The sequence below is a fragment of the Pundamilia nyererei genome, unplaced genomic scaffold (genome assembly GCF_000239375.1).
Source record: "Pundamilia nyererei isolate P.nyererei 1_Seehausen unplaced genomic scaffold, PunNye1.0 scaffold00217, whole genome shotgun sequence".
NCBI classification, from domain to species: Eukaryota; Metazoa; Chordata; class Actinopteri; order Cichliformes; family Cichlidae; genus Pundamilia; species Pundamilia nyererei.
In genome coordinates this window covers 499300-521440 of record NW_005187618.1, presented here as the reverse complement: position 1 = coordinate 521440, position 22141 = coordinate 499300, and the positions used below count along the sequence as shown (strand labels likewise).

The following is a 22141-nucleotide window of genomic DNA, read 5'->3' as shown; positions in this document are numbered from 1 at the left end:
ACAGGCAAAAAAAAAAAAAGAAAAAAAAAAGAATGTGCTTGTGATAGCCACCTTTCCAATGAGACCATTTATGATGAGGTCTCAGTGGCCGTATTTTAAAGCTCTAATTCCTAATGGGAGCTACACAACACCACTATCTTTGTTGTTGCAATTCTTCCATAGATTTCAGTTCAGAATTTTTTGAGTGGCACATCATATACTAAAAAATAATCATCACTCTTTAGTTGGCTGAGGAGGTTAAGCCAGTTAAATAGTGTTATGCTCGGATTCTGTAACAGAGGTCAGTGTGAGTTTATTGAATCTACAGAATAGATGTGTCTGTGCAGGTTCTCATTCATCCAGGTCATCGTAGTGTAAGGAGCTTGACCTCAGTAAATCACATGATAAGGCTAGGTTTCACAGTGTGTTCACCCAAAACCTTGGCTGATTGGGACCCAGACCCATTTTCACACCTTGGCTCGTGTAGGTGGAGGATCAATAGCGGGTTGCGGACACTCCCACGGGGCTTAAAATCTGGGACTCTCCACCAATTGCTCTTAGAACTGAAGAAGCTTCTCAGATGAGAGGTGAACGTCTTCAGACGCTTTTCTTTCCAAGCTCCTTAGACTACAGAATAGATGGTTTTGAATACCAACATATGTTAAAATAAAAGGAATACATTTGCTGAAAGGGTATTAAATAGCTAAGATACGATAAGAGAGTGGAAAATCAATAGTTTGTTTGTCACATAACAAGTTATTTACAACTACAAAGACTTTTATTTGAATATACATCCTTTCAGGGTGGCCTCCTCGATAACGTCCTGCTATATACTCCGGTACAATAGGTGGCGGTATAAACCTGGCTCATAGGCTAGTCGTCCACGAGTGAAACCAAAGAAGAAATAAGGCAGTATTCACCATGGCAGAGGTAAGTTAACTGTGATTTAAACCCTCATTTTTACATGTCTGCGGTGTGATAATAGTTTATTGCTGTTGAGTTGCCCGGGAGTGTGTTTAACGAAGAAACAAAGTGAACGTGGACCGGTGTTAACCTGCCAGCTCACTGGCTGGAAGCTAAGTTGTCTGGCCAGTGTTTACCTCTAGTAGCGCCTCTCCTAACAAGCTAGCAGGAGATCGACGCACATATCCAGAAACTGCGTAATTTAACCAAGCAGAGCTGTGCGTATAAACTAAAGATAAAGCTGGCTGGGTTTGATTTGCTTATATGTGCTAAATGATACACAGTTTCTCAGAGAATGGTGATAATGTCAAGATGATGACACGATTGTGCTGCCATAATCCAGCAGTAAACCAGCACTGAGTAGTCCAAAGAAGGAAGACATGCCCTAACATGGAAAGGAAACATTTTAGCAAACACTTAACATGTGTTCGTAACATGTTTGGTATAAGTAGCTTATGGTAATGAAAGGTCACATAACCACGTACTGTTGAGGCCATAAATACTGGGAGAGTTGTCATATATTCTTCCGGCTCTGAGTTTCAGGACAGCAAATACTTTGGCATCAGGTATCTGCTGATGTCTTCATTTTTAGGAAGACACCGGGAACGGTTCTTTTATGTGAAAGGCAGGATTATTACACTTTGGTATCTGCTGTTGTCTGCAACACAGATGAGTGGTCAGTCCGGTTGTACTTTTCAGATCTGCTTGAAGTACCTTAATGATGCGTAGATGGTGTTATTGTGAAAAACAGAGCAGGAATGTGGGCACGTTCAGATCACCCTGACCCAAGCACACATTCATGGCAACATCAGGCTCGGCATTCTTATCTAATTTGTAAAATAAAATAAAACAAAACAAAACAAATAAATGACAATGGGACCGGGATAAATACAGCGAAAAAATAAAGATAGGTTTACGTTATTTATTTAGTTTAGTCAGTTTGAGTCTTTCCCAAGTCTCACAGTTCATGAACTTCCTCAAACACACTGTCATGGGGGGAGTGGAGCCGAGTAAAAGCCAAGAACTGTTAAATTTAATTTAATGAGAGCGACAGAGAGAGAGAAAGAAGCTGATGAGGACTAAGAGAGTTACTGTTAACACACTGTAATTAGTGGATAATAGCTAACATAATGGTTGTGACTTCAGTATAAGAAATAAAAATCAGCAGTCGTGAGGACAACAGACATTAGCTTGATGGACCCCCCCCACCCCACCCCACCCCCCCACCCCCACACACCAACACACACACACACACACACACACACACACACACACACACACAAGCGAATATAAAAGTTTTACAGTCAATTGTAACTTTACTTCTGTTATCAGATTAATTGTTCACAGCTTTGGATAGAGGCAATAATGAAAACATTTTATAGAAGATATTGAATTTGTATTGCTGCTGTAATTAATACAAAAAGCAAACATAAGAAATCCATTAACAATCCAGTTAATGACTAGTTTTGCCTGTAAAATGAATAAACAAAACAGCTGGCTTGCTCAACTCTAAAAAGCTTAAACAGTTTAATGGCTGCTAAAAACGCCACATGAAAAATGTTAAAATCTATCAAAAATGTTTTGAAGTTTCGCTGGATTCACATCCGCAAAGAAGACTATTACAAAGCAATGGTTCTGTCCTGACATTTGTATGGAATCATTCTGGAGACCATGTCTTATCCGTGTTATTGGTTTTGAACATACCACAGCAAAATTAAATAAAGCTCCACCCACGACTGTTGACGCTTGGAAAATGTTCTCATCCAGAGTTATCTCCTGGAAGAGGCAATAATTGGTTTTAACTTTGTGTTTTTGTGTCTTTTCTTTGCTGTCCCTATGCCTTGTTTGCTAATGTTTGCTTTGCTACTGCAGTTTACAGTTGTGCTGTATATGTCTGTACCCCCCTCCCCCCCCAACCCCGTTTTAAATCAATAAAATGTTGATCACAAAAAAAAATGTTTTGAAGTCACTGAAAACTCTAAATTTGTGCCTAAAAATATTCAGAATGTGTCACAGGTACAAATGAGCTCCTTAACTGTTTATTATTATTATTATTATTTTATTTTACAGGCTGCATATCAGTTGTACAGTTTATGGATTTCTGCACTTCTAAACTAAACCTGGCTGCTGTGTATTAGGTGTATTGTAGTGTGGCCATATTTCAATGGTTACCTTGTCTTTCCACAGACTCACAGCTTGCAGGACATGAGGCAGCAGGCTGCCATCACTGCCAAAGTCTTCATTCAGAGAGATTACTCCAGTGGCACCATGTGCCAGTTCCAGACCAAGTTCCCCTCTGAGCTGGAGAACAGGGTAGGTCTTGCTACTCCACAGTGTTTCTAAACATGACTTCAGCTGCTTAAACGGATGACTTATGTTTCCACGACCTGTGCATATTATCCATACTGGGGAGTGTAGAAGCACTATTTTGTCACTAGCAACAAAAGAACACAGCTGGGTGTGAACATGGAGCCAAAACATGGAACAGCAGGATCGTCAACAGCAGCCTGCTGGATTTTGTCCTTATGCGACCTAGTGGAGGTGGGCTAAAAGGAGGAGTAGGCTGCAGAGACTGAATAGGAACAGGCTGCACACCACATTAAAGCCGGTGGCAGCACCAACAGTTCAGAGTTTGCAGGACAGAGAGCTGCACTTTTAAAAATGGTCGTACCACATGAAAAGAGCAGTTTCACATCACTTAAATCGCTCGCTGGTGGTTTATTGGCACTTCCCTCTGGACTGGGTGGTCTACCATGTTTTTCCTGTAGGATTCAGTTTTCTCTCTCACACACACACACACACAGATACACACTCAGACACAGAACAGCTGGACAAAGTAAAGAATGGATTTCCTCTGGGAAGTATATGCTTAAGTCCCATCATAAAAAAGATTTTCTCGTATATATTTTTAATGATCTACTGTAATTCCAGTTTATGAAATATGGAGTATAAAACCAAACCATTAAGTGGCAATAATTTTTGGACATTAATTTATGCCATTCTTTGAAGATGTTTGCTTTAATAAAGCCTTATATTCTTTGAGGCTAGTTTATTGCTCCAGTGCCTGATTTCTGACATAGTTACCCTTGTTTTGTGCAAGTTAGCTCTAAACTTTTCCTTATTGCAAGCAGTTGTCATAGACTGGGATTTACTATTTGCATTAAGTAATAAAGAAAGATTTGTTTGTGTAGCACCTTTTAAAACTACAAAAAACAGAAAGTTGGCTGACTTGACTCCCAGGGTGACGTTTCTGCTATATGGGATCCTCATTTTTTTGGCTGTGGTGCACATTATTAAAGCCTCGTTCTTGCCAACTGTGAAGTCAGCATAGGCCCCATAACCGTTTGTACTGGTGGTTGAGTGATGATGGACTTGCAGCATTCTTCTTTTGAATGATCAGTGTACCTGTTTGGTGAAAAAACGAATAGATGGATTTGAAAGCAGAGCAATCACCAAGTTTACTTCTAAACTGAAGGTCAAAGGGGTTTAAATTTACAACTTCCTCTGCTTGGTATCAACTGCATCTGGTCGAACTAAATGAATTCTAGGTATTTCTAAACAACATCGAGGAAGTCACATCTGGCTAGCCATCGCACAATTGACCTCCAGTGACCGTGATGAATAAATATTCAAATGTTTCTCCTTAGTTTTTAAGTTTATTATTCTGATGTTTCTGATGTTTTATTTATATGCATATACTCATGTGTTTATCACTGTTTGTACTGTTATGGAACCTCTACTGATTGAACTGCTGCCTGTCATGCCAGAAGACTCTTGCAAAACAGATTTTAAATCTCAAGAGTCCCATTTTTCTGGTGAAGTAAATATCATTTTAAGAAAAAGCAAATGGCACATCGAAAGTCCAGTGTGAGAAAGTTTGCCAGTCAGATCAATGGGAGGAATGGGAAACAATACAGCTGGCGATGGTGGGCTCAGAAGACGTGGGTGTTTTGCGTGTAGCGTGTTGGGTGTCACTGTGCCAAAATTGGGCACAGTCTCTTTTAAAACCTTTTCTTTTACCTCTGTGAGGTCTGACAGACTACATGTTGTTCCCCAATCCATCCTGCCTCCTTGCAAATTATCTATCAGTTACACAGGCAACATTACTGAGTTTTGCTTTGCCGTTATTGTTGTGTACAGCTTAACAGCAGAAAGAAAACTGAGCAGAACTGTGCTCATTTCGGTCAACCTAAGAGAACTAAAGGGACTGTCATGCAAGACCCCCAAAATTCCAACTCATTAGTCTTTCTGTTGGGATATCGTGAGTTCTCCCAAATGAAGATGTACAAGTAGTGTGCAAAGTCCTCGAGCCACCGTTCATTTCTTTATATTTTATTTTGCAAGAAAATCTGGCTCCTTAGATTGTTTTAAAAATTGGTTTTGAGCAATAGTTCTCCAGGACTTCTGAAAGCATTTCAATGTTTTTCTTTGGACACTGACTGCTTTTTAGCTCATTTTCAGTCAAGTCTTCGTACCTGATCATTTTTAGAGGGACATTTTTTGTTAAACTGCTCAACGCTGACCTTTGAATCATTCATGTGTAAAAAAAGACAACTAACTTGAGGGTGCCTTGAGGAATTTGGATAAAATAGACGTGTCAGCCCTAAAAAGATGAAAAGTATCTGAAAGTCATGTCCTTAAGAAAAATAAGAAAAATCATCAGGTACCTGACACAGGACCTGAGAGATGCATCTGGTCCTTCAGCTGATCCAGCTATTGTTCACTGAAGCCTCCTCAGAAATGGTCTCAGTGGAAGAATGACAGTCAAGAAGCGTCCTTAGGGAAGCCAAACGGGGTCCTGAAGATTACATTTAAAAAGTATGTTAAAGCTTGTGTAATAGGGTGATGAAGAATAAAGGTGGGCATACCAAATATTGACTTTCAAGCTGTATACAGTTATACAGATTTTCCGTGCATGTTTGCACATGTTTCAATAAATCGCTGCAACTATTTCCCCTTTTTGTAGCAAAATATGAAGAAATGACAGCTTGGCTCAAGACTTTAGCACAGAACTGTAGGTTTTCATCCATCATGATGGATGATGATCATGAATAGATGTACTTACTCTGTTTATTGGATTTAAACATGCTGGAGGCTGGGTTACCTAAACAGTGGTCATTAGAGTCAAACCTTGAGATTGTGTTTGTGGATTTGAGATTTTTGACGTAAGCAAGCAAGACCATCGAATCTTTGATCGGAGTGTAGCAGTCAAGCAGTCTTTTTTTTGTTTTTTCCATTTCCATCTTCTCAGGTCTCTTTTCTGTCTGAATGCTTGTTGAAACTAGTGCCGACGAACTGGGAAAGCACTCGGACTTCTAAATGCATTTGGCAGCTTGCTTGCCAAACCATTCAAAGGGTTTTTCATTAATTGACTCTTCCTTCCTCTCTTCCTTAATTGGATTTGTAAACCCCGTTCACCGTTGTGCTCTCATCTAACATCTCAAGAACAGTGATGGGCACATCACACGTAATGGAAAGATGGGCATTCAGAGAAGTGGGGTTTTAGTTGCAGCCTCTGAATTGGTGAATTTAAAGAGAAACAGAGGCTCTCAGGGTTTTTTCTTACATAGAGAAATTTTTTGGCACTCCCCAAAAAAACATGCAAACCTATTCTTGTAGCCCAGCCAGCATAAAATCCAGAGCTTGTAAACAGCCAGTCCAACAAATGACAGATGTTGAAAAGCCTCCCTGGTGAGAAAATTGTAAATGTGATGGTTGGAAAGGAGGACTCTGAAACTGAACTTTATAATTTGTAAATGCAGTTCTTATAGTACATTTTTACCATGTAACTCATGTTTACTCCTGTCAGTGATGGGTTTTTTTTCTTTGCTGAAGATGGAACACAGCTCAGTGTGTTTCATCACGTAGGGCTTGTGTGTAATGTCTTTACTAATGGACAGAATAACCAGAGAAATGCATAGGTTTCAACAGAGTCATTGCAGGCAGGCTGACAGCACTTACTGCAGTGTATAGTCGCCACCGACCCCTGGCTCTGGTTGGTGAGTAACAAACACCTCTAAGACTGCTAATATCTTGGCGCCTTTTGTTGGATACTTCAGACAGAGGGAAAGAGAAACTTGGAGGGTTTTCAGAGGTTCAGGAGGCCCTCGGCTGGTTTCTAGTCTAGTCTGGTCGGAAGCACCATCATTTCCCCTTAGTATCACAGAAGCTTCTTGGATACTAGCATGCGACTAGTGTCAACACCCCAGTGAAAAAAGGCCTGTGAAACCAGCAATTCACCACACTCTGACAGCTTTCCCTTTGGTAAGCATACATTCAATGAATTCTCAGTATTCTTGTATCCCAAAGGCTGTCTAAAGGATACCAAAATGCGGCGGTGTCTTTATCTTACTTTGTGCCACTGGAGAAGGAGAAATATTCCAGAACTGCGTGTGTCCTGCTTTCACCGCGTTTGTCCCGTCTGTTATTAAGTGGAAACATTTATGGAGCACACGGCCAAGGTATCCGAGTCATTTCAGGAGGTGTTTACAAATGCAGGAAGGAAGCCCAGTATTCCCTTGATATATGACCGGTCCAAGAAAATTCAGCTCCTCATTTATCTAGAAATGGAAAGAATGGAAGAAAATGATCTGGTGCTAAGGAGATTTTGTTTCCACTCAGATATCCTAAACACACTCACACTACTAATCAAATTTACGCCTGGCTCTGGGCCTCGATTTTAACCCTCTTGTCTTTTCTCGTATTTCAGATCGACAAACAGCAGTTTGAGGAAACGGTGAGGGCGCTGAACAACATGTACGCTGAGGCCGAGAAACTGGGTAGCCAGTCATATATTGAAGGCTGTCTGGCCTGCCTCACAGCGTACACCGTCTTCCTGTGTATGGAGACGCACTATGAGAAGGTAGGATTTCTTTGAATATAATGGTACTGAATACGTCAAAACTGAGTTTTGAAGCACCATGACAAATAGGCTTGTGAAGATGTTTTGTAACTCGATGTTCTTTGGAGTTTTAATAAATATGGGTTTTTATAAATCCTTTGTGTTTTTATTTGGAAAATCCTTTATTGTGAAACATGAAAACATTTAACATAAGAGTGATGGGAATAAATTATTTAGCAAAAAAAATAAATGGTGTATACAAAAACTGTTTACATGTATTGAGTTTTCAACATTGAAATTTAATCTACGCATAAAAATGTCTTGATGCATCCTCAATCATCCAGGTAAGTAAATCTCCAAAAGTTGATTTTGTTCATCTGGACGTAGAGTTTTCAGTGGGAGAAACGTTTCATCACTCATCCAAGTGACTGCTTCAGTCTCAGCAGACTGCAGGTTTCCCCAATCTTATAGGTTATAGGGTATAGGTTTCCCCAGCCCATTGTTCCTTCAGTGGGCTGGTTTCAGTCATTATGCAAATGTACTGTTTATAATGTTTATAATGTACTGTCCAGATGAACGCAATCAACTTTTGGAGATACGCATAAAAATGTACACGTGTTTTGGCTATGCCTCCTTTAAAGCATAAGTGAGGATTTTTATGATACTAATAAATCCTGATTTAAAATATTATATATGGCTTCTTTTTTTCTTTTTTTTTCAATCAACAGTCTTATACAAAAATTGTCGTTAAAATAAGTTGTACTGTGTAAATTTGTTCAAATGTTGGCTGGCTGGGTCTAATGGTGCTTGGATGATTTAAAAGTAATTTCGACAGTGTTTAAAGTATCTGCCTTCGGTCCCCGCCTGGTGTTTAAATAGCTGCCAAGATGCAATGCACGTAGAAGAAATATAAAGAAATTCAAATTGTTAGAAGTACTCCATGTTGGATAAAACAAGGAAAGGGAGCTGCAGGGATCGTGTGTGTCTGTGTCTTGTCACATTAGAGAAAGCAGTTCTTCTGTTTCCCCAAGTCCGATGTGTTGGAATGGAAAAAGTGATGCAGCCACAGAAAATTCATAATCTGGAAGGATTATTCTATCAACATGAAGCTTTTTGAATTTTCTCATTAAAAAGTTGTCTTCAGCTAATTTAAATGTGGAATTTGACCCGCCTGTTTTCCAGTAAAAACTTGTGGACTCCTTTGTAAGCACCCCTATGGAAGCAGAAGTCAAGAAACTGAGAGTTTCTGAGTATTTAGAAGTTCTTTTCTTCAGTGATTCTGGTAAGCACTGCTGTGTACTCTATAGGCCAGTATGAGCCCACATATCCACACAGATGTTTCTGCAAAGCCCTGCTGTGTGTGTAATTTGTCTTGTCATGTTGTTGTCGACACCTTCTCCTCTTCCAAGCTCCTGTGACAGCAGAGTGAGGTTCCACCTCCAACGCTGCTGGAAAGATGAAGTATGCCTGAATTGTTTGAATCAAAAACCTCTCATCCTCTAAAATCATTGGGAATATATGAAGATACAATTTGTCATATTCAAAAGTGCATTCAGGTTTTGTTCAGGCTCTTATAAAACAGATACGTTTCTTCAAAGTTTTCATTGATCATGTAAAAATGAAAGCCAGCTATCAAAGATTTTTTTTGATGCCAGCTTAGAGGAAAACTTCTGAGAAATGGAACAGTATCAGATTTAAACATATCGAATAACTTCAAAACAGTTCGAAACTTTTGGATACAGAAAGTAGGGATGGGTATTGATAAGATTTTCACGATTCCGATTCCATTTTCCATTCTGTTTAACAATTCGATTCTTTATCGATTCTATGTTTTTTATTTTATTTATTTATTTTTAAAGGAGAACACTAAGGTCGATTAGCTTAGAACTTTGTTTTATATCTCTTTGAACAAGATAGAAATTTAGGAGTAACATGGCCTTACAAACCCAACAGTGAGATCTTAAGAGATCCACAGCCCCTTCAATGGGGGTGTCACAGGGTCCCCGGGGAAAAAATTGTAAATGTAAAATAATAAAATAAATATTCTCCTGTAGCAATAACAAAGTATAACATAAACTGTTCTGTAGCAATTACACAAGAATATCCAGTAATGTCCCTGCCTACAATTAAACACATTCACTTACCGAAAATCGGGGCATCTGCTGTGGCAAATGGGTGCAAGCCTTTGACCTCAAACTTAGTCACTGCTTGGAGACATTCGTCTATCCTGGCCTGAAAGGAGACGCTACCGGTAGACTGCAGCGAGAACTGCCAGCATCTGAGCCAGACTCTGTCTGTCTCTCTCATCATGGTCACCTAAATGCACAGTAATGGCAGGTTTTGTAATAAGGCAGATCGTGCTAACATAATATGCAATGTTAGTTGAGTATTTACCTGCCGCATTAACGGGAGAGGACGTGCAAACGTTACCGCTGCTGCTGGGTTGAGATTCACGAGTCCGGAGCGGAATTAAAAACACGACATTCATTTAAGGTTATCGTGTGTTTTGTGAGCAAATGCTTTTGCATATTCGTAGTGTTTCCTCCCTTAAATGAAATATCCACTTTCCAAGTATTGCAAATTTTCCTGTCGTCATTCGTTCTTGTAAAGTATAACCAAACTTTTGAACGTTTGAGCCGCCATGTTTCCTGCCACCACACTAATCTACTAGTGACCACAGGATTTGTGAAAAGGTTTTCAGTGCAGCCAAGTATAAACTCATTTGCTACCAATTTCAAGCTATTGACATCAATCAGCTCTCTGCAACTACTTGCCAACAAGTCACATTTTTCCCTGGCAACAGGTTATCACTGTGGGGTCACTTACAATCTTTGGACCTGCATGACTAAGACTAAGGCACATAGAATGGAGTTTGTTTAAAGGTTTCTATCACTATTTGAAATTTAAGAGTGAATAAAGAGGAGAGCACATATTGTGTTATTCAGTCCAGACTTACAGACATCAACAACTGTGTACTGTATTAGGTGCTCATAGACATGTTTTGGTCCAAAAGTAAGGTTGGCTATTCAGTCCAGTTCAGGCCTGAACGCAGTAAGACTAAAGCCAAACTTTGAGGCTTTACCTTGGCCTCCAAGTGTTCCTCTCAGTTTATTCTAGCACTTGTAGTCACAATAATAGTTGCCTCAAGGCACTTATGTTTAATGCAAGTAGCTGCATACTAACATTCTACTTACTTAGCACCCAGTACGCTTGGTATTACATGCAGACCTTGACAGGATCTCTTATTTGGCTACCGATTTTCAGTCTGTAGTTGCTTTGAGTATTAAAGTGCTTTCTCTTTTCTCTTTTTTTTTAGGTTTTGAAGAAAATTGCTAAGTACATTCAGGAACAGAATGACAAGATCTATGCACCGCGAGGCCTACTGCTCACTGACCCCATCGAGAGAGGCCTGCGGGTCGTATCCTATAATTTTGTGTCAATACAAACAGAACAAATCGAGCATTTTTCAGTTCTTTTCTTTCTAATTAGAGCACACAGTAGATGAAAAAGAGGAACCTTATACTCAGATTGCTAACAAACAAAATCAAAACACAGTTAAGGCTAAATGGCACTATGTTTTTACAAGAAAAGTAGTCTTGTGCAAGAATGAGGATGTACGGGAAAGGGGAATTGCAGTGAATAGTTTGGCGAACTTTAACTTGTTAAACATACACTGAGATCATGAAATGTGAATGTAATCGGACCACATCTTAAGCAGAACAAGGAGCTTTCACAATGACCTAATAGATGTAGTGATTTACAGGCCTTCCACCCCCACTAACTGCTGGATGAAAATGGAAAGCAGCAGTCACAGGCAACTTACAGGAAATCCAGCACTGTGTAGGGATAACCTGTAAAAACACCAGATAAAAGTTAGTATGTAATCTATAGCATCTGTGCACCAACATCCTGCCTGTCTTAGCGTATGCATGTGTGGGGTGACTCAACATCCCAATTAATTGCAACTGGGCAGCAATAGGAGATTAGGGATAACAAAATATGACCAAAATCGTTACCAGCTGAGCTTTGTTCCCAGTCCTGCTTATGATTTTGTAGTTTTGACAGTGATCTGGATTTTTTCGCCAGCACTGTCAAGAGCTGCGCTGACTTTGGCACGCGAACACTGGGAGATTGACAGGAATGCCTCACCTTTAACATTTGAGCCGTTGAAACCTGATCGTCTTTGTAACTGTCTAGTACGTCTGCTTCATTTTACCATCTGGACTCTGAAAATGTACCGTTTTCCTCTAGTAGCAAGGGGTTGAGAGTTGCTGTGACTGTTGACAGTGGTTTGCTGCCACCACAACTGTACCCTTGAAAAATCAAAAGCTACTGCTATCCAGACCCCCTACTTTTTTATAACACAGGAACACAACACTATGAGAACTGCTGGTGTTAAAATAACATGAAGTTAAAGTGTCGTCCGATGGGGATTGATGTCAGGCTACTATGTGCTACTGGGATGGCTGTAATTAGCCATGATGTCAATTTATCAATTGTCTTGAATTCTGCTTTTCCGACAGTTTATCTGTTCCACCCTTCACGTATACGCTTCAGCCACAACATTTAAACAGTCGAAGTAAATAAATAACATTTGTTCTGATATGCAGTGTTGCGCTTTTGAACCCTTGGGTCACAGCATTTATGTGGGTGTTGCTTTGACAAGTACCACCCACATTAGCATTGTTCCAGACCAAGCAAACTCTTTAATGACAGCTTTCCTCAGCAGGACAGCGCTACATTCACATACAAGAGTCTCCAAACTTCCCACATCCCAATCTGAGGAAGCATTACAGTGATGTGCCTTACTAAGCACGATCCACTGAGGTCACACATTAACACTTCAGGCTCAGAGGATCGGTTGTTAAAATCACTGACGACAGTCAGTGGTCGGCACTACGTTAATGAGAAGTGCCCATTAACAGAATAAAGCAAAAAATCTCAGAAGATGCCTACAAATACATTTTTGTTTAAATCTCAACTAGCAGGGTGTTTGACTCCTTTAGCAAGGCCATGCTGTACTGACATTTTCAGTGCTAATCTGACACTGATGAAACTGGCAAAGTAAAAATACTGCGCTGTCTACTGAAAGTTTTTAGAGTGAGTTTGTAATTATTACTTACTTAAATGCTTTGGTTTTGAGCACTCATTTAAAATTGGCTTTCATTCAACAAGGAAAAACAACACAAGAAAGAAACTGTGTCCAAGGGCTTTGACTACATTTGTTATGAAAGATTTAACAGTCTTTATTAAACTGGAGTTAGAATGGATAATTAAACGAAATGGTTAGTAAACCCTTTGATATTTTCTGTTTCTGCATAAGACAAAAGAACATGAAAGATTCATGAGATTTTCCTAAAGATAGGAAAAGACAACTTAATTTAAAAAAAGAAGAAAAGAAATGTCTGTGTCCTTGAAACATCTCTGTGCCGCTCCTCTTTTCCTGCTGGCTGGCATAAGTAATGTTTTCCATTCCATAGCCTTTGACCCTGACATTATTAAACAGTCCAAAATGCTGGGTAAGAAGTTGAGATGGAAAATCTCACTGATGAACTTGCCAGTGTGATAGAGGTAGCTACAGTCGAAACTTGTACCTTTTAGTTGACACAAAAACATGGAAAGACAGAAAAAAAACAAGAGCATTGATAAACAGTTTTTATTTTGTGTGTGTGTGTGTGTGTGTGCGTGCGTGTGTGTGTGTTGGAGAGAGAGAGAATTCAAATTTGAATTCGATGTATCCACACTTGCTTCAGCTGCATTTCCTTGACAGAGTCCCATCAAGGTTGAAATCACCATCTTTGAAGACAGAAGCCTGACGAGATAAAAGCTAACATGGTGAGTCTCATAATTAGAAATTTCACACATAAAGAGGACTTTGGTCCTGTTACAGATTTAATGATGCTCTGGGTTTACAGCATGCTGATACATTTCCCAGCTATGAAACCCAAAGGGTTGGAGTCAAAGAGCAGTAATGAAAGGGACTTCTCTCCCCATATGTGCTATAGTTCTCATGCAGAATGCTTGTGCTGTTAAAAAAAAAAATCCCACATCAAAGTGTAATGTGAGTAATATCAGCGCCATGAGAGCAGTTTCATAAAGCTTCTAATGGAGAATTCTGCTTATTTTATGACTTCAGGTTTTGTCATATATTCACTTAGGGATTTATGTGCTCACTGTCCAGAGCACATGCATGAGCCAAACCCCGCCACTGAACCAGAAAAGAGAAAACGTGCCCTTTCAGCACCAAAGCAATCTCCTTGCTGTTACATTTCCTTAACTCAGTGTAATCAAACAATTATCACATTCTACTTAAAATGGCCAATTTCCTTGTTTACTTTTCTGGCCAATGGGTTCCTACCACATTTGTGTCTGGAGAAAGTGGGCGAGGGCTGTTAAAGGCTTCAGTTCGAGAGCAGACTTTTGATCTGCTGAAAATAAGCTTGAAAACGAATTAGAAAGCAAAACTTACAGCTGTAATATGATGGGAAAAACCCCTAAAACAAAACAGATTAATATGGTGTGCTATATTGTCATAAACTCACTTTATTTATTGACTCAAAGTCAAAAATGACCTTTGCTGCTATTCTTGATGTTGTCATCTATGCCAAATAAACCCGTTCAAAAAGGCCTTTTTCAGGGAACACAAAATGGGTTTATTTTAAAGCTGTTCTGCAGCAGTGCAGGTTGATCAAGCCTTGAAAGCTGGTGCTACTTTGAGGATTTGGACTTTAAAAGATTTGGAATATATTTTGTTCTATAAATGGATTCCATGATTTCTTTTTTTTAACTCCAACTGCTTATTTGTACTATGCTTTCATTTCAAAGTCCAACAAGATATTAAACTGCATAATATTCAATAAAAAAGTGGAAAAATTGGGGTTTTCTAAAACTTTTAACTGATAGGGGAGCTCAGTAAAATATAGAAAAGTGAAGAGCTCAATAAATCAGTCCAAAACTTAAATGTAATAAAGTAAGAAGCTTAGCAGACAATTAAATGCCGACACCAAACATTGTGTCACTGTATGGAACAAGATGACATGACAAGATCAGAAGTGCATTCTTGATATAAGGATTATATGTTTTAAGAAATTAACTGTCCACCCCCATCTGCTTCTGCTGGAGGTTTCTTCCTGTTAAAATGCAGTTTTTCCTTCCCACTGTTGCCAAGTGTTTGCTCATAGGTTTTTGCTACATAAATAAAATTGAATTTTTGCCGCATGGCAAAGTAGGCAGTAGTTAAAATCCACCGATTCTGTGTATTTTGAGAAACAGGACCTCTTTAATGGATCGTGTTACTATAAGATTATAATGAAAGCTATCAGATGTTAAAGACAGACTTGGGCATTTATTTAATTAAAATCAATAACTAGAGTTCCTAAAAGGTTTTTCTAGCTTGCCTTTAATTTATTTTCATGTAATTGATTTATTTATTTTTTGTGTGTACCTCATAATAAGTAGGTATGGAAACCTTTCCTGGTCCTTTACTTCACTGGGAGTAAATCACTGTTATGTTTAGCTGCACTTTAAAGCATTGCTGTTGTTTTTCAGTCAGCGGCACTCCACACTGACTGTAAATTTATGGCTTAGTATGACAACTACTCATTCACTTTGTTTTAGTAATGTTGAGACAGTCAACAGAATGAGCACTTTGCTGCTTCTGTTGTAGATTTTCTGAGTTTACACCTGAAAATGGCCAGCTCAAATAGACATGGATAGACATCATCAGCAGGTTTTCTTGTTTGTTGGCAACAATCAAATGGTGCAGTGTTTAAAAACCAAGCTCAGATTACTCATACACGACACAGAATGTCCTGCATTACATCTTTAAGCTTGTCCTTTGATTTTATTACACTGGAAATGAAACCTAATGAGAACCAAGTGTTAGAGGAAGCTACTAATAATCCACTGCTTAAAATATGATGGCGTGTCAGTGATTTGCAAGATATTTTTCAAGGAAATCTGTTCCAGCAAATGAAATTTTCTCCTTATTTATCCGGTTGTAAAATTAGTTTCATTAAGAGCACTCTCAGCAGCAATCATTCCACTGCACTGATTTTTCTACCCAACAGCTCACCTTATATTCTTAATGCTAAGACCCTTTGACACAGTGCACTATGATCATCAACCACAGATGGCTTTTGGATATCTGCTGGTCTTCCCCACTGGCAGACGCCCTAAGAGCTCATCCCATAAATAGTTTCTTTCTTTCTTACAGTAAATCCTTTCTTTTTTTCCCCTCATGTGTGGAGAGATGAATAAGACAGGGAAGCTCATTGAGGGATATGTTGGGTTCAAATCATACTGAAAAGTACTTTGTATAGAGTTTGGACTGGACCCAGTCCTGCACTGATGCATAGACATTACCATGAGGATGAGGATGACATAGAAAGTAAATGTTTTACCAGGAAAATGTTGCACTTGGCAGTATTTGAGATACCATAGACCCCTCTGGATGGATAAACTATTGCACTAATACAGCAGTGATGCATACAGGGATTAATCTTCTCATCTGAAATTCCAGTGAGTGCCTCCATACATATACATGTCCTGTTAAGGAATGTAAACCCAGGATTTTTATAAGTAGCTGTTGATAGAAAAGTGCATTGGAGCTTTGCCAGTGTCAAAGACGGAAACCACAGGCAGCAAGCAGACTAGCGGATGGATTTTCTCTGTGTGTTCTCAGAGGTTTTAAGCCTCTTCATTCTGCAGTTTCCTTCTACTGTGTCCTCCAGGCTTATATCGGTCTCATTTAGTCATATTGGCCAGTGAATTTTCACAGTATTTATCTTCATCTACTGCATGAAACTTCCTCACCTTTACTGTGTGAATATCCGTCCATCTATCCATCCATCCTCTTCTGCTGATTAGTAAGGTTGCGGGGAGACTAGAACCTATCCCAGCTACCATTGGGCGAGAGGCAGGATACACCCTGCACAGGTCGCCAGTCTGAACATCCATCGTTTAAAAAAACTAAACTAAACTTAAATAAAAGTCATGTGATCTGTTGCATTCGTGATAACTAAGAATTATCACCTGAATCCGAGGTAGTATCGTAAAAAGTTCATTATTTGTGATATAAATGAGCCACTGAAAACAAACAGGTGTTGTCTGTTTATCCAGGAGAACAGCAGGACTCATCAACTCTATAGGCATACTTATAAGAAATGACACAAGGGGAAATCGTCTTTTGTATTATGTTAAAACAGATGAACTGAACAAAACTAGCAAAGGATACAACTCTACCAGCATCTGAATAATGTCTGGCTTTATAGCTACCCAGGTTTCCATAACTTGAGTTGCTAACTCTGACACTTGATGCTAGGCAAGTAATGTACGCCAGACTTATGAGCCTTTTTATTGACAGGCACAGGTGATAAAGTTAGAAGATGGCTGAAACTCATAAATGATGCCTCTGTTTGTTACACATAATCCTTTGATTTATTGTAACACTGGAAAAATTACAGATTAAAACAGATTTAAGTGCTGGATTCTGCTAGAAATGAAAGTTTAAGTAAACAGTTATAGTCTTACACATTTTTAAACTTATTATTCAAAACTTAAAAATGAAAAATGTATCAAGAACACCAGACCCTTCTTTTCCGGCCCTATTTTCTATCCTAATTGTAGTGGGTTTTTAGCTGCTGTGAGCCTCCTGGTGAAGGTCTGAGCAGCATGATGGATCGGCCTGCAGTGGGATGAGTTCACTGTAGAAAAACAGACTTGGCGTGCACAGCTGCTGACTCCTGAGCATCCATTCAGAGGCAGGTGGTGCCAAGTCGGTGTCCTGGCAACTCATCCAGGAGACGTTCTGCTCCTGATAAGGTTTCGCTTGGCTCTGTGTACAAACAGCACAGCACGTCAGCAAACCTGTAAATTAGTCTGCACACATGAGAGTATTTAATGTCAGCGGAGAACATTTTGGACAAGGTGAGAACAAGAATGGTATCCATCATTAGATCTCCTCATTGTCTGAAATTGGAGGCTTTTTTTTCTCTCCTGCCAAGAAATTTATTTACAAGCTGAAGGAAAATATCATTTTGACTCGCGTGTCACTTCCTGAGTTTCTGCAGCTCATGTGAATCATCCTGAGAACATTTCCTGAACAGCAGCACGCTACATTATGTTTATACTTGCTTTATACGTCACTAACAGAACCGCACCTGTGTCTGACACCATATACTTTTATATAACCAAAGACATTTTTGTTTATATGACATACATATTCACCACAGCAACAATGTGATGCTTTTTAACCGTATGAAAGCAGCCTGGAAGACCTTCTGTGACTACAGAAGTGAAAAAGAGCCAGACTAACTTGACTTCAACCTTTGACTTTCAGTTTTTACGTTAATATCCATCCACTCATGTTCCCAAATGACATGAGGCTAAGTTATTCGCTGCTCACACCAGCAGCAGTGAATCTGGCCTGGAGCTACACCACACCCATACACTGTATCTATTTTTTTTAAATATAACCCAGAAGAATTGACATAATGCTCAGTCAGTGTGTCATGTGATTAACTGATGTCACCGTTTCTGCAGCAGCTGTTGGGCTGCGCGGAGCTGCAGGGTCTACAGCATTCCGTCAGCGGAGCACACCTCCCCCGAGGAATTCCGAGGCCTGGAACCTTAATACTGCGTCTCTACAATCTGTCATCACTGTCATATGCATGTTCCATTCACATGACTAGGTTTGAGATGTTGTGCCTCACAGGTTTTAGCATTATTTCTTGCCTTTCTGTCACCATTGATGAGGCCGGTATCAAAGTGTTATATGCTTGTATTCAGCTGACACCCGTGTCCTCCTAAAAGAAAATTACCTTCCCATTCAGCTAAAATGCATTATTAATCTGGTTTCATGGGAAGTGTTGTTTTTTTTTAAACTTTTGTCCTTGTTTAGGCGCTAAACTACTATGTCTACTGAAGAAGTAGCTCAGGATCTGAAATATGAAGCAAATTCAGATGTGCCTTAAATCTGCACTCTAACGGCCTGCAGGGGGCGACTCCTCTGGCTGCAAAAATAAGCCTGACTGTAAGGAATACAAAGGAGAGATGAGCCTGCTGCTCACTTGTTTTAAACACTTTCCTGATGAATCACGCCAAATATTAAATAATGCAATCTGATTTTTATTTTGTAATTGAATTTTAGTCCCATTTTGGGTCAAAGAAGATGACGTTATTCTTTATGCTGCAGCTACCTTGTGTTTGCTACCATGAGAGCGTGGAGTGAGCTCAGTTTCCTGTCAGTAAAAATTCATGGGTCCTCAAACAGGACAGTACAGTGGCCACTGTTTTCCATCTTTAACCAGTTTTGGCCCATCTGCTCACCTAAGATGGAAAGCAAGACTAGTACCCACATATATGTGAACATGAGTGTTTGTTTCCCTTGAACTACAGTAGAATGCAGTTTAGTTGTATGGAAAGAACATTTTTAGGAGTACATGCGTTTAGCTGGACTAAAAGGATTTATATCCTGGAGAGATTCAGAATTTATTAACATTCTTTAAGCCATTATATTTTGGACGATAAATATTTTTAATGATATTTGTGGGGACTCTGACCTTTTATATATGCCTGTCCTTTTTAGAAGGTCCTTTTTAAACAATAAAGCTGACAAACAGGGTAACTCATTTTTATGACGCTCTATGGAACAGCCACGCTGTAAGGAAGGCAGTTGTTATCAGTGCCGCATCCCTGAGCTCCCTCTTTGCTTGCTTTATTTTTGCTGGTGCGGTTTTTTGGGTGCATGGTATTTTAATCAGCATGTTTCCCCATCAGTTTTCAGGTTATAATTTCCAGCTCTTGACATTCTAGTCAGTCCCAGATTAAAATTTTACTGTATGTCTCATGGTTGATTTAAGAGATTCTTTTGTGTGTGAAACAAAACTTGTGCCTGCTCTGTATTTAAGCATGTCATACTGTAAATGCACCTCCTCGAATCATAGTTCGTTTTCTTTGAAGACTATACATAATGTTTGGTGACTACTTTTTATTTTTTTGACTCGCATTCAATAAGTGTATACTTTAATCATATCTTGTGAGCTTGCCTTTGACTGAAGTATTAAAAGTGCTCTTGTTAGTTGACCTTGAATGTTTTCTGTGAGAATCTCCAGGTATTAGACAGTAACTACATCTCAGTCCTGCTAATCTGTAAAGTTCTTCAGAGACCTTAATGTCGCTGTGCCAGTTTCTGGTGTGACCGGGCCTCATCGTGAAGACCGTGTGACTTGTTTTGTTCACTTTCTGCTTACACACTGAAATCTAACACTACGATTCTTACTCTGAGGAGAACCTCAGTGCTGTTTCTGTTAACAAACCTTACCAAAGGTTGAACAGCATGTACAGTTGGTTGTGTTTCTCTTGTGAATGTAGTCTGACAGAAGCATCTTGTAAAAAAGTGTATGTACAAGTAATGACCTTTGAATGCCATCAGTAACAAAGATTTTTAATTTTTGTAAATAAATGTTTCTTTAATTTTTTTTAGTTAGTCATTTATTTATCGTATACATAATTAAAACTCAACTCAACTGATTTAACTTTTCTCAGTTGAAATCAAGATCCTAAATTAACCTTGAAGTTGTACGCTTACAAATAAATCCTGTAAATATTTTACACCATGCTTTCTTCTGTGGTTATTTGGCTTATTTTGGGTATTTTTTTTCTCTTACCCATATAGCATGTGGCCTGCTCAACACACTGAGCTAAAGCACCTCCGGTTATTTGGGAAGTGCTTTAGCTTATTTGATTTGAATTTATAAGAGGAGTATTTAGGTCACTTAAGAGTTTAAAAAAAAAAAAAAAAAAGCAACAAAGGGCTGAAAAATGAATCCAGGACAAGTGCCAAAAATGGCCCTTTCTCTATTGACCACATGAAGGTGTCTCCAGAAGTGAGTCAAACCATTTTTTGGAAAGTTTAGCTCAATTTCACTAGCCCACCCAGACCTGTGGTATCAAGAACACACTTAAATTGGACCCGTCTGACAAAAACATCTCAAAAAGCAACACATCTTGCTACGATCTAAAGAAATTCAGAAACAAAATCTTTCAATATCTCAGCCTGGAAAGGGTTATGAAGCCATCTCGAAGGACTCCAGTGAACCATGGTGATTAATCTTTCACAAGTGAACGAAAATACTCCAGAGACACAACAACTCATCCAAGAGGTCACAAAAGAACCCAGAACCCAGAATTACCTCAATGAAGTTTTTTTTAATGAATTAGAAAGAGAGTGAGCAGAAATTCCATCCATGGGAGAGTTCCAAGGTGAAAGCTACTGTTGGCCAAAAGAAGACTAAGGCTCGGCTCATTAATAATAAAAAAAAAAAAACCATGGCCACGGTTTCCATAGCTGAACGGCTACATCCAAGCCTCACATCACCAAGCAAAGTGTTGCATGCAGTGGTTTAAACAATGCCACCACCGGACTCTAGAGCACTGAGGTGTGTTCTCTGGAGTCTGGCAATTTGAATGAGTCTATGTTTGAATGAGAACCTTCACAGACTATGTTTGTAACCAGAAGGCCAGTACTTGTGACAATTGTAAAGAATGGTGGAGGGAGGATTATGGTTTTGGCTTGTTTTTCAGGAGTTAGGCTCAGGGCCTTAGTTCCAGTGAAAGGAACTCTTAACGTTACAGCATCCAAAAACATTTTGGACAATTTCATGTTCCCAACTTTGTGGGAACTGTTTGGAAATGCCCCCTCACTGCTACAACATGACTACAGACCAGTGTACAAAGCAAGGTCCAAAGATGAGTGAGTTTGGTGTGGAAGAACTTGACTGTCCTACACAGAGTCCTGACCTCAACCTGACAGAACACCTTTGGGATGAATTAGGGCAGAGACTACTAGCCAGACCTTCTCAATATCGGTGTCTGAGCTCACAAATGTCAAAAAATGTCCACAGACACACTCCTACCTTATGAAAAGCCTTCCCAGAAGAGTTGAAGCTGTTATAGCTGCACAGGGTAAGCTGACATCACACTAAACCCTATGGATTAATAATGTGATGTTACTCACATTCATATTACCAGTGAAGCACTGCACTGAAGCACATTCTTTAAACTAAGGTTTTGGTTGTGTAACTTGTCATCTGCAGAGGTTTTTGCATTGCTGCCAGTCCCACCCAAACACCTCTGTGTCAATGGGAGACTTTTTTCATTGCAGGTTGTTTGTTGTGGGCAGCAGAGTGGTGTGGTAGTTAGTGCTGTTGCCTCATAGCAAGGTCCTGCGTTCAGTTCCATCATCAGGCCAGGCCATGTGTGGAGTTTGCATGGGTTCTCTCTGGGTACTCTGGCCTCCTCCCACAATCCAAAGACATGCAGTTTGTAGTGTTAGGTTAAGTGATGATTCTAAATTAA

At 39.4% G+C, this 22141-nt stretch overlaps 1 protein-coding gene across 2 annotated transcripts; it reads left to right on the top strand.

The window, feature by feature from the left end:
- Positions 1 to 851: 851 nt before the first annotated feature.
- Positions 852 to 20400, top strand: LOC102199134 (golgin subfamily A member 7-like). Of its 2 annotated transcripts, none has more exons than XM_005748239.1 (6): positions 852 to 909; positions 3130 to 3255; positions 7652 to 7804; positions 11100 to 11201; positions 13566 to 13618; positions 18329 to 20400. In XM_005748239.1, the coding sequence occupies exons 1-5, from the start codon at positions 901 to 903 to the stop codon at positions 13605 to 13607; spliced, it is 432 nt and encodes a 143-aa protein (XP_005748296.1). In that variant the 5' UTR covers positions 852 to 900; the 3' UTR covers positions 13608 to 13618; positions 18329 to 20400. The 2 variants fall into 2 exon arrangements, with proteins under 2 accessions (XP_005748296.1, XP_005748295.1); XM_005748238.1 differs by having other exon boundaries at positions 18326 to 20400.
- The last annotated feature ends 1741 nt before the right edge of the window (positions 20401 to 22141 follow it).